The 12,735-nt window shown below is 38.9% G+C and overlaps 1 protein-coding gene across 3 annotated transcripts; it reads right to left on the bottom strand.

Annotated features, from left to right (window-relative positions):
- Positions 1-1,268: 1,268 nt before the first annotated feature.
- cplx2a (complexin 2a) lies at positions 1,269-12,057 on the bottom strand. Of its 3 annotated transcripts, none has more exons than XM_084099503.1 (4): positions 11,731-12,057; positions 10,890-10,997; positions 4,355-4,533; positions 1,269-2,364 (listed from the first exon to the last, which is right to left on the bottom strand). In XM_084099503.1, the coding sequence occupies exons 2-4, from the start codon at positions 10,918-10,920 to the stop codon at positions 2,173-2,175; spliced, it is 402 nt and encodes a 133-aa protein (XP_083955629.1). In that variant the 5' UTR covers positions 10,921-10,997; positions 11,731-12,057; the 3' UTR covers positions 1,269-2,172. The 3 variants fall into 3 exon arrangements, with proteins under 3 accessions (XP_083955629.1, XP_083955631.1, XP_083955630.1); XM_084099505.1 differs by having other exon boundaries at positions 11,432-11,817; XM_084099504.1 differs by having other exon boundaries at positions 11,271-11,734.
- Positions 12,058-12,735: the final 678 nt, after the last annotated feature.

Below are 12,735 nucleotides of genomic sequence, written 5' to 3'. Positions count from 1 at the left end.
TTTCTATTTTAATATATTTTCAAGTGTACTTTATTACTGTGATACAAAGCTGAATTTTCAGCATCATTACTCGTCACGTGACAATGACATGATCCTTCAATCAAACATTTCTTATCTATCTATAAATTACAGAAACGTCTGTCTGTGTGTCTGTCTGTCTGTGTGTCTGTCTGTTACTCGCATATCTCTCGAACCGTTAGTCCGATGGATTTCAAACTCGCCAGGTGTCTTGCCACGGGCACGAGTAAGTGCAGTGCCAAGTTTGACGTTGTTTGGATGAGAAATGCAAAAGATATCGTTAAATATATCATTTTTAGAAGGTTGTGGTTTAAAAATAAACATTCTGACATAAACACTCAGTCAGCTACACTGTTTACTTCTGAATATTATAGTTTGGTTCCAGAACGTGATAAATCCATTTTGATTAATTTGAGTAAAAATGTGTTTTCTTTACCAAGAAACCAACAATTACTAAAAACACACACAAAAACTGATTTTGCACGGGCACTTTGCACTGCTCCCTGAATCGATCCGCTTATTCATTTGTGGATGTTAACTGAATCTGTAAGTCAGCTATGCTGTTTACTTCTGAATATTATATTTCATTCTGGTGCGCTTAACATTATTGCTACTATGTAATAGTAGCCTATGCTATTCACCAACTAAACATATCCTATTCAATGCGTTCACAGTCTCTTTCACGGGCATCATTTGTAGTTGCCTATTCACAAACTGTTTGCTCAAGCATAGCATTTTCTCAGAGTTCACTGTGTGCTTTCTACCATGCACAAATAAAAAAAAGTCACTAAACTTTTGCTGTGTAATTGTAACAATGAGCACTCAAACACACCAAACCAACAATTACTAAAAACACACACAAAAACTGATTTTGCACGGGCATTTTGCACTAGTTACTGTCAATAGTAATAATTACCATGATACATTTTTGTCAGGATTCTTTGATTTAATAGAAAATGCTAAATGGAACAGCATGTATTTAAAAAAATTTTTTGTACCATTAACAATGTCTTCGACTTTTGATCAATTTAATGCATTATTGCTGAATAAAAATATTAATTTCTTTCGAAAAAAATCCCAAACACCGAACATTTGATCGGTGTGTGTATATATATTAGTCTCTCAATCTGCCTAATATCTGTTCATAAAATCAAACGTACATCATGCTAACTACACATTTCCTCTTAAAATATTGAAATATCCCAAATTCCATTAAATTCTGTTTTCAGTATTGAAACACAAACACTAGATTTGTGTGACTGTTTTATTGTAGTGCCATACACATCAATTCTTGAGACAGACATATCACTTTTCATCTTTTTTTAAAACATTAGAGCCATTCATACAATTCATACGATTTTATTTCTTGTTTTACTGCAAGCCAAGCAAACAGAATATGTTATTATTGCTGAGAATGTTGTAGGTCACAGACAAAAATTCCCCCATGGCTCCAAACAGAGAAATTACAGTCCATTCAAAACACATAGAGTGTCCCTGTGAAACTGAGTTTCAGTCGTAAATCTGACGTAAAGCGCAATGACGATGTGAAAACGCATCTCGACAACACTGTTAAACTGAATTGAGGCATTACATGTTCCAGACTGATGATACTACAGTGCGAGAGTGACGAGATTCACCAGAATGAGCTAAATGGCATAGTGACAAATGTATAAAGGTTGTTGTCATTTAGCTTACAGCGTGGGAAAATGTTATTGCCGCCTTTATCTGATCGCAATCTCAAAACAAGATGTCAGTGAGCACACAAACACTATGGACACACACATGCAAGACTAGAATGTCTTCAACAAAGTTAACGATACTTTTTCCTCATTTCGAACGCTAAATGAACACGGACAGGTGGAACAGACACTCGAACAATTCATGCATATATATATTGCTTTTTACGTATTGGATAATAAATAACTGCCAAAGAGATGATGTGATTTCAGGTTTCCGCGCAAAGATAAAATATGGCTTATATTCTGATAATTAACCCCTCTCGCTTGATTGATCGGTCACTAATATCTAAAGATCCTCACGAATCGAAATGTGTGAAAGGTAAATGGTGTTTTGCTCTAGTGTGCTCTCTTCCCGCCGAAGTCAGTACACGTTAAAATAATATCTAGCTGGGTGTGCTCAAGATTATTCAGAGTATTACTTCTTGAGCATGTCCTGCAGCGGGCCCGGTAGATACTTCATCATCGTGTCCATGATGTTTTCCTCCTCGTCGTCGTCTCCGCAGCCGGATGGTACTGCTTTCTTTGGACGGGTCAGACTGCCTTCGCTCGCCTGCTCCATGGCCGCCTGCGCCTCGGCTTCGGCCACTTCTCGCTTTTTGATGCCGTACTGATACACAACCATAGAACATGACATTAAATGTTAAAAATTACAAATATTTGTATAATAAAAAACATTACCTAGGCCATAAAAGTGCTTACAGCTACAGAAACTCTCATTTCAATCATGCTAATAACTCAATGAAGTTAATGTGGCCAAACCTTTGAATGGTATGTGATATGGTACTGAATGATTATCATACTCAAAATACCAAGTTTAGCAAGATATTGCCAAACAAAACTAACTGGAAGTTGTGTGCATTTATTTTATTTAAATAATTTTAAAATGGGTATTTTAAGCATTTTTTTGATGGTCATTAAAGGGATAGTCCACCTAAAAATGAATATTGTCATAATTTACTCCACCCTCATGTTGTTCCAAACCTGAATGAATTTCTGTCTTCTGTGGAACATAACAGAAGATATTTTGAAGAATGTTGATGACCAAACGGTTTTGGTTCCCATTGACTTCCATTGAATTTTTTGCCCATTTAGGCCCTGTTTACACCTGGTATTAAGATGCATTTTGGTCCATCGTATCACAAGTGGATGACACTAAATACAGGTGTAAATGTTTTGAATTTGTCCACTTTTGACCACTTACAGAGTTAGTTGAAAACGCATTGATTTCATAGTGTAATTGCTCATGTGGTCGAATGTGTCTGAACAGCCACAAAAGACCGCCTATTCTCCACCTGACCTAATGCGTAAACATTATGAGAAGCGCACTATAGCCAGACGGGATTTAAACTTTGTCGGCTGAAGACCCAAGTTTGGGTGGAAGACGGAAAACATATCAAGCACAATGTTCTCTCGCCGTTCCTGCACGCACTTAGTGTTCGGCGTGGTCTTGCGGCTGTCAGAGCAGAAACTAAAGCTGCTGCTCTCCTTATGCTTTTTCCATTGTTTCATCGTTCATATGTAAATTACTTAAGCTTATTTTGTCCATTAGATCGAAAGATCTGAAAAAACAAACAAACATACATTTACTCGCCCATAGACCCTCCCCTCGAAGAAATCAGGGGCCGGTTTCACAAAGATAGACTTTGACTATGGCTTATATAGTAGATATTCAGACTTCAGATAGACATCTAAATCAGACCGTTGCACAAAGCACTTAAGACTCTGACTATCTTAAGTAGGACTACACTGCAATGCATTCTGGGTAAAATAAGACACTTTTCAAAACAAAAAACATGGCAGATCGAGTAAGCGCATTCAACCGCTCAGTGCAGTTTACCCCAGTGGAAAAAATTTGTTGGAGGAGTATAACAGTTACAAGGACATTTTACTTGTGAAATTTAGCGGAGAATGTAGTAACAAGAAGAAATGTTTAAATTATGAGCCATTTTCCCTTTTCTTTTGGCTGTTTGTAATGTAACTGATTGTTACTGCTGGTTGCCAAGGTAACATATAGTCTTAGACCTAAGTTAGCCTGGGGGTAAGGTGTGTCATTTTTTTGGTCTAAATTAAGTCAGTCTTTATTTTTGTGAAACAGTCTAACTTGCATTAGACTAGTCTATGAGCAAATTTTAGACTTGTCTAACACTATAGACCGGTCTAAAATAGATTTGTGAAACCGGCCCCAGGACAGAAGTGGTTGAAAGTGGACAAAAGAGACGGATTAAAACACCAGGTGTTAACGGGTATGTGTCTCCCTCGTCTACTTGTGTTCTGATCGGCCAAAACACATCTTAATGCCAGGTGTAACAGTCTGCTAATGTCAATGGGAACTGAAACTGTCTGGTTACCAACATTCTTCAAAATTTATTTTTATGTTCCACAGAAGAAAGAAGGACATACAGGTTTGGAACGACATGACGGTGAGTAAATGATTTTTGGGTGAACTGTCCCTTTAATGAATATTGACTTGAGTTGACTTTAGAAGGTTTGGCAGAGACTTTAAGGATGGCTAATGATTATCTTCCAAGAAGCAAATGAAACTAGATGGCATTTGATAATGATGGCTTTATGTAAGATGTTCTACTGCTTGCTCTAACCTTGTCTCTGATGCCCTGTCTTATGACTTCCCGCTCTTGTTCCATCTTGGTGTGTTTGGCCTTCCTCTCTTCCTCCTCCTGTCTGAGAGCTTCCTGTCTCTCCTCTTCCTTCTCTTTTTCTGCTTCAGGGTCTTTGTCCTCCTCTCCTCCCAGCATTTTACCAACATCAGGGGGGCCTCCTGCAAACAGATAAGAGATGAGTTATGTTATAAATTAAAATGTATATTGTTGTTTTAATAGCCTATAATTTAGGTAGTGTAGGAGAACTACCATTCAAAAGTTTTTGAAAAGTCACTCCAGTCTTCTGTGTCACGTGATTCTTCAGAAATCATTCTAATATGCTGGACTTGATGCTCAAAAAAACATTTCTTAGTATTATCAATGATGAAAACAGTAACACTTTTTTTTTTTCAGGATTTGTTGATGAATAGAAAGTTCAAAAGAACAGCATTTATTTGAAATAGATGAACATTATAAATGTCATTTTTGAATCAGATTAATGCATCCTTGCTGAATAAAATGAATTTCTTTCCAAGACAAACATACAAAAACATCTTGCTGACCCAAAAACTTTTGAATGGTGGTGTATATTTGGAAGTTCTGAAATGACATTGGTTTGCTATAAACTGAAAAACACCATCCCACTTTATCAGGAGAAAAATAAAATGATGACGAAGCCAAAAAAGCCCAACCCAAAAGTGTACTTATAAATAATACATTCACCAGAGCTGGTCTAACCTGGAGGCGCACACACATTCCACAGCATCAGAGAAAAATATCAGATGAACAATCTATCCAACCACTGAATGAAGTACTGTCTGTGGAATTAAACAGTAACACTGTAGAGCATCCTAGCAGGAACAGGAATAATTTATGGACTGGTCACAGTACCACTGCCTCTGTCCCGGGGAGGCCTCGACACACTTCCAAAAATATACAGAGGGAATGTCACCTTGCCTCTATAGTACTGAGAGAACATTAGTTTCAGATCTCCCAAGACGTCTTCAGCGAAGTCTGAAATGTGAAACGAGGATATATGCGCCAATGATCTGGCTTTGTGTGATGTGAAGAAGAGGGGGAGTGCTATGTATCAACAATTTCTGTGGTCTGGCTCTCACCACCCACTGAAACACAAACTGTGCATCATCAGAACATTCCACAAGGCGAAGAATGTTCTAAACTAGTGCAAAATCAAGGGAGAAGGAGAGTGAACGCATAAAGAATGAGATGTCCAAACACAAAACAGGTAAGAAAATAAAATAGACCAAAAAATATTGTAACACCATAAGTGGCTGGATTGCCTGAGAACTTTCCAAGTATCTTTTATCTTATTAGGTTAACCAAATACAGTATTTTTATTTTTAATTTTTAATTTTTGTATTACTTTGAGATCAAATAACAATTGGTGGACCAACTTTCGGGGGAGGGGGGGGTGGTATTTGTGTATGGTATAAGTGTATATGTATATGCTCTCTGTGTCTGTATGCGCTCTTGAGAGCCTGTTTATTTTTCAGTGTATTGTATGTCTATGGAAGTCATGTTCTTGACTCCTGTGAGTGAATTTGGGGCAAATTTAATCCATAGTGTCCTTTATCCTTGAATTTTAGCTTTAAAGGGGTCATATAATGGTACATGCACTTTTACAAGTTGATTGTACTGAAATGTGTGTTGGCAGTGCCTGTACACAACCATCTTAAAATGATAAAAATCCATCCAGTGTTTTTTTTTTAATCTTCTTATATGTTTCCTCCTGTCTCAAATCAAGCTGTACGATATTGTGACGTCACAAAATCGACGCCCCTCCCACGATGGCTGATTGACAGCAGCGTTTCAATACTGCCGACCGGCACGTTCATTGTTGATAGCTGGAGTGCTGAGTAGAATGGCGTCTAACGATTGTGGTGTTCTGTTCTTGGGTGTAATAACGAACACAGCAGTCATATTGATGATGTTTCTAAATCCGAACCGCTGAAGACGCAGTGGCTGAGTTTGTTTTCGAAGGGAATATTCCCCACGATCAACGTCAATGCTGTCATGTTTGCGCGAATCATTTCACACACCAGACTGCTTTACGAACGAGGGTCAGTATAAAGCTGTTTTTGCTAAGAAGCTGCTCCTGAAAAAAGGATCAGTACCAACTATTCGTGTTCCTGCTGAACCTCCAGAAGAACAAGTGAGTGTAACGTTTTATTGACCTTTATATTAATCTTTATATTAATCTTTGCAAATAGCTTGCACGCTTCACGATGAATGTGGCTATTTTTACACTCAGGAAACATTATGGCATGTTTTCTATGTACGACGTTATCAATATAATTCATAATCCCACGTTTATAATGAACGACGCGTTATGGTTACGCACAGAACAGAGGGGCGGGGTGAGCAAAGCTCATTATCATTTAAAGACACATGCACTGAAACGGCGTGCTGAAAACAGAGCTGTTTTTGACCAGGTAAAATGAGTGTTTTCTTACAATACTAATGAGAATTTTTAATTAAAGTATATTACAAACTTTTAATTTAGACCCTAAAGAATCATATTAGCTTGTACAAAAATGACATTATATGACCCCTTTAAAAAGAGAGTATATAAAAAAAGAGCAACAGCAACCATATAGACATGGTGAAACAAAAATTCACCAGTCTGGTTCACTTTACAGTGTTAACATATGGTGTTGCATGTGCTCTTTTCCAGATTTGTACCCCTCGACAGATGGCATCGAAATGGTTCTCCTTCTGAAACGTTGAAACAAAGCTGGTATTTTCACACAAGTCTGTGATTGAAGACTCACTGTCCTTAATATACTGCTCTGAGACTGAAATATTTAGTCTTGTGAACAGTGAGGGCAGCTGGTGCTCTTCACACTGTCCTCTGCTGCTGTCAGCTGCTCTGTGGCCTCGCTCCAGTGGTGACATCAGCTCTTCTACTGTAAACACACTCCAGCTCGCGTCTGAAAGCGCTGAAGCAAATATTTGAACTGCATGGCCATTTGGGCATCCACATCACAGGACCACATCACTCCACACAAACAAGCTTTCACATTAGGCATACTGAAGGTGAGAGATGGTCCATTATTATATGAACCAGAGCCTTGCCTCTATATTCATGCACCATGGTATTTATATGGTACTTCATGGTATGAATCCTATGGCACAGTCCAGAAATAATTGTTAGATATTTTAAGTCATCATGAAACGGAAGTTGCGATAGTCTTTTCTTCCATATTGCTATTGCTGTGATTTCACGTGAGTGACAGGTTGTCCCACCCTCATGCCAGTAAACACGTCATCAGAGAAGAGATGTTATAAAAGGGAGGGTAAAATAAATTACTAGTACACATTAATAATAATAAAAAAAAATACTAATAATAATGATGTGCACAAAAAAATCATTTAGAATGAGGCAATATTGCATACAAATAATTTTGATTTCAGGGTGACTTTAATAAACTATTATATTGCATAAAAATAGCCGAACACGAAAAGTAGCTATAAGCACATAATTTGAAAAATGTATTTAAAATCAATTCAAATCAAAAATCTAATTTTATTGAACAAAAACATAATATTTAGCTGTGTCTAACCCTGTTCCCACATGATTTTTCGCCAATTTCTAAACATGTAACATTACTTAAAATTGGTGACACCCAGGAAGTGACATCATTTGGACCCTTACTATGATGGGAAACCAAGTGGTACATTAGTAAACATTAAATAATAATGAACTGCACGTATACAGCATTCATTAATCTTTGTTAATGTTGATTTCAGCGTTTACTAATACTTTATTAAAATCTGTGAACATCATGAACAGCTGTATTTTTATTAACTAAAGTTAACAAAGATGAACAAATACAGTAACAAATGTATTGCTCATGGTTTGTTCATGTTAGTTAATACATTAACTAATGAACCTTACTGTAAAGTGTTACCAAACAAGTGAGCAATATCTTTCAAATTTCTTGTAGATTTTTACACAAACTTACTGCATTTGTTAAGCTTAAAGGGTTAGTTCACCCCAAAAATGAAAATTCTGTCTTGGTTCTTGTGGAAGCTCAAATGCGCTGCGTAACATGAGAATGAACCTCACTGGTTCTTGCTGAAGCTCAAACGTGCTGTGTAACACAAGAATGAACCTCATTGGTTCTTGCTGAAGCTCAAATGTGCTGTGTAACACGAGAATGAACCTCACTGGTTCTTGCTGAAGCTCAAACGTGCTGTGTAACACAAGAATGAACCTCATTGGTTCTTCCTGAAGCTCAAATGCGCTGTGCAACACGAGAATGAACCTCATTGGTTCTTGCTGAAGCTCAAACGTGCTGCGTAACACATGAGAATGAACCTCATTGGTTCTTGCTGAAGCTCAAACGTGCTGCGTAACACATGAGAATGAACCTCATTGGTTCTTGCTGAAGCTCAAATGCGCTGCGTAACATGAGAATGAACCTCATTGGTTCTTGCTGAAGCTCAAACGTGCTGCGTAACACATGAGAATGAACCTCATTGGTTCTTGCTGAAGCTCAAATGCGCTGCGTAACACATGAGAATGAACCTCATTGGTTCTTGCTGAAGCTCAAACGCGCTGCGTAACACATGAGAATGAACCTCATTGGTTCTTGCTGAAGCTCAAACGTGCTGCGTAACACATGAGAATGAACCTCATTGGTTCTTGCTGAAGCTCAAACGTGCTGCGTAACACATGAGAATGAACCTCATTGGTTCTTGCTGAAGCTCAAATGCGCTGCGTAACATGAGAATGAACCTCATTGGTTCTTGCGGAAGCTCAAACGTGCTGCGTAACACGAGAATGAACCTCATTGGTTCTTGCTGAAGCTCAAACGTGCTGCGCAACACGAGAATGAACCTCATTGGTTCTTGCTGAAGCTCAAACGTGCTGCGTAACACATGAGAATGAACCTCATTGGTTCTTGCTGAAGCTCAAACGCGCTGCGTAACACGAGAATGAACCTCATTGGTTCTTGCTGAAGCTCAAACGTGCTGCGTAACACATGAGAATGAACCTCATTGGTTCTTGCTGAAGCTCAAACGTGCTGCGCAACACGAGAATGAACCTCATTGGTTCTTGCTGAAGCTCAAACGTGCTGCGTAACACATGAGAATGAACCTCATTGGTTCTTGCTGAAGCTCAAATGCGCTGCGTAACATGAGAATGAACCTCATTGGTTCTTGCGGAAGCTCAAACGCGCTGCGTAACACATGAGAATGAACCTCATTGGTTCTTGCTGAAGCTCAAACGCGCTGCGTAACACGAGAATGAACCTCATTGGTTCTTGCTGAAGCTCAAACGTGCTGCGCAACACGAGAATGAACCTCATTGGTTCTTGCTGAAGCTCAAACGCGCTGCGTAACACGAGAATGAACCTCATTGGTTCTTGCTGAAGCTCAAACGTGCTGCGCAACACGAGAATGAACCTCATTGGTTCTTGCTGAAGCTCAAACGTGCTGCGTAACACATGAGAATGAACCTCATTGGTTCTTGCTGAAGCTCAAACGCGCTGTGTAACACATGAGAATGAACCTCATTGGTTCTTGCTGAAGCTCAAACGTGCTGCGCAACACGAGAATGAACCTCATTGGTTCTTGCTGAAGCTCAAACGCGCTGCGTAACACATGAGAATGAACCTCATTGGTTTTTGCGGAAGCTCAAACGTGCTGCGCAACACGAGAATGAACCTCATTGGTTTTTTGCATGTCAAGTGAACATGCTTGAACTTACGTTTACCACAACTGATGTGTGCGTTGATGAATGTTTATATTCTGAATAAAAGCCTAAATTCAACCTGCTGTTCATATAAAGCGATAGTGTCTCTTAAGAAAATTTGGACTAATCGGTTCAATTTATATGAATTTGTTTTAAGATCTCTTTATGAACTTTTTGAAGCATCAAAGTGGTAGTTGCGTAGTTGTCAACGGAGGGACAGAAAGCTCTCAGATTTCATCAAAAAGATTTTCATTTGTGTTCCGTGAGTAATTATTTACATTATTATTAAACTATCCCTTTAACCATTCAACTATTACCAGAATTTTGTTTTTTTAGTAAAAATTAGCTAGACTAAATGTGTAACCCTGTTAGCCATTCTGCCATTGTTTATTTTAATTTAATAAAATTGGTCTAAGTAATTTTGATCTTTAATTAATATAGACAATAAATGAATAGACTGAAGGTTAAGAACCTTCTTCCACGGACAATTTCTTCGAAAGGTAGAAAAAAAAATCTCAGGTCTTCTGTACCCCATTCGTAGAAAGCGCCTAATAATGATGATGAGACGCAAATGGCATACTGTACGGGACAGTGTCCTCCAAACAGAGGTATACAGTGTGTCTCTGACACGGCAAGAGAAGCCCAACGCCGACTAGTGTTGCTTCAGACAGTAGCATAACCTTCTCTCTGGTGCGTAAAGCTGAACAGCGAACGACTTTCAGGGAGCGCGCACGTGACCGCTGCTGCAGCACTACAGCACTGATTCAAGTCTTTCATTGCAACTTTAATCTTCTAATGGGAATATACACTCACCTCCCAAAGCTGCCTTCATCAGGAAATTCATGATGGCTTTTCAAGTGTTCTTGTCCTTGTCCTTGGCACTTCAAAAACGTGAGAGCAGATATTGTTTTACTGCCAGATCTGTAATTAAAATAAACATTGGTTTCAATAATAATAATGACGATAATAAATGAAACGCTTAAAATATTAATATCTATCCTTTATACATAAACATAACACATTTTACGCGTAGACTTAATAAATTGACGAGACTGCAGCTCAATAAAGCATGCACAACTTGATCAGAACGTTTTGTCCTTCAGCTCAGAAGGTGCAATGTGAAACCGGTTTGGCACATGTATTTTCTTTCATCGCTGGTCTTTGACTTAAAATAATCGAGCAAATGTCACTCACATCTTCCACAGTGACAGATCATCAAATCCCTCCGTGCGACTGATGCTGATAGCGACAATTAGCCTGTCATACTAGCAAACCCACAGTGCTGAGCTAATTCAATTCATTTGCGTCACTGTCTATCACCACCGTGCGTATTTTAGATTAAAAAAAATATATACCTATCAACTTCCGGGGGTCAGAGATCCAGAAGGTAACTTTGTACTTAGCGACCAATGACTCCCTTAATCCAGTGCAGGACAGTAGTCATATGGCCCAAGCTCGCTAGGATCTCTACAAAGTGTTTTGCGTTAGCAGTCGTTTCGACCTCAGTAGTCTTGGTGCATTACCTTACTTGAACCCCCGCCGCAAAGGCTCGGCAGTATCTAATACACAAGCCGTTTTCAGCACCACCGTCGCTGGACAGCGCCTGCTCGTGACCGCGCACCTCCAAAAACCCTAAGAAATGCGATGTAAATACCTGCAAAAGGTCCGCGGATGGAGCGAGCAATCGTGCCGATTCGGAAGTTGACGTGGGCCAGTTGTGGAGGATGTGTATGATTAACCCACTATGAGCATCCCTGATTCTCCAGGCGTCTCTTCCTGCTCGCCCAGCGCCTGTTAGAGTGTTAGCCACGGGAACTGCAGCAAGACGGTGAAAGCCCTGTGCATCACAAGCAGCCTTTTTCCATCAAAACATCCCACGTTCCCAGCCGGAGAGCGGAGCAATTAATTGGAGGTGCCGGTGTGAAACGCGCCTCTGCCAATGCTTAGCAGGTGATCCTTCCGCTACTGTTGTAAGCTTCGTGTAACAGATGCTGTCAGACCTGGAGAATGAAAGATGGATGGATCTTCACACCTCATGACTTGGGCGTCGAAGTCTCTAAAGAGAAAGTGCTGATTCAGAATCTTTGGTTCAGACTGGGCTTGTCCTTTACAGGTACAACACACCCACATTAACCTTGGATGCACAGTGGCCTCAAAATGCAATGTATTTGGACACTTCAGTCACATCTAAAGTAGTTAAATTAATGTGATTTCGGTAAGAAAACATCAAATGTACAATACAATCATTCACATTTTTTTTTTTTTTTTGTATTCAAATTAATACTTCTATTTAGCATGCATTAAACGGAAAAAAAGTGAGAGTAAAAATAGGCCTAATGTTACAAAAGATTTCAATTTAAAATAAATGCTGCTCTTTTGAACATTCTATTCATCAAAGAATCAAGGGTCCCACAAAAATATTAAGCCGCATAAGAAATGTTACTTGAGCAGCAAATCAGCATATTAAAATAGATTTCTGAAGGATCACGACACAGAAGACTGGAGTAATGATGCTGAAAATCCATCTTTGCCATCATAGGAATAAATTACATTTTAAAATATATTCAAATAGAAAAGTTATTTTAAATTGTAATATTTCACATGATTACTGTTTTATTGTATTTTAGATGCAGCCTTGGCGAGCAGAAGAAACTTCTTT

The sequence above is a fragment of the Abramis brama genome (genome assembly GCF_963993115.1).
Source record: "Abramis brama genome assembly, chromosome: 2".
NCBI classification, from domain to species: domain Eukaryota; kingdom Metazoa; phylum Chordata; class Actinopteri; order Cypriniformes; family Leuciscidae; genus Abramis; species Abramis brama.
The sequence above is the reverse complement of the archived record's forward strand: the minus strand, read 5'-3'. Positions and strand labels throughout refer to the sequence as shown.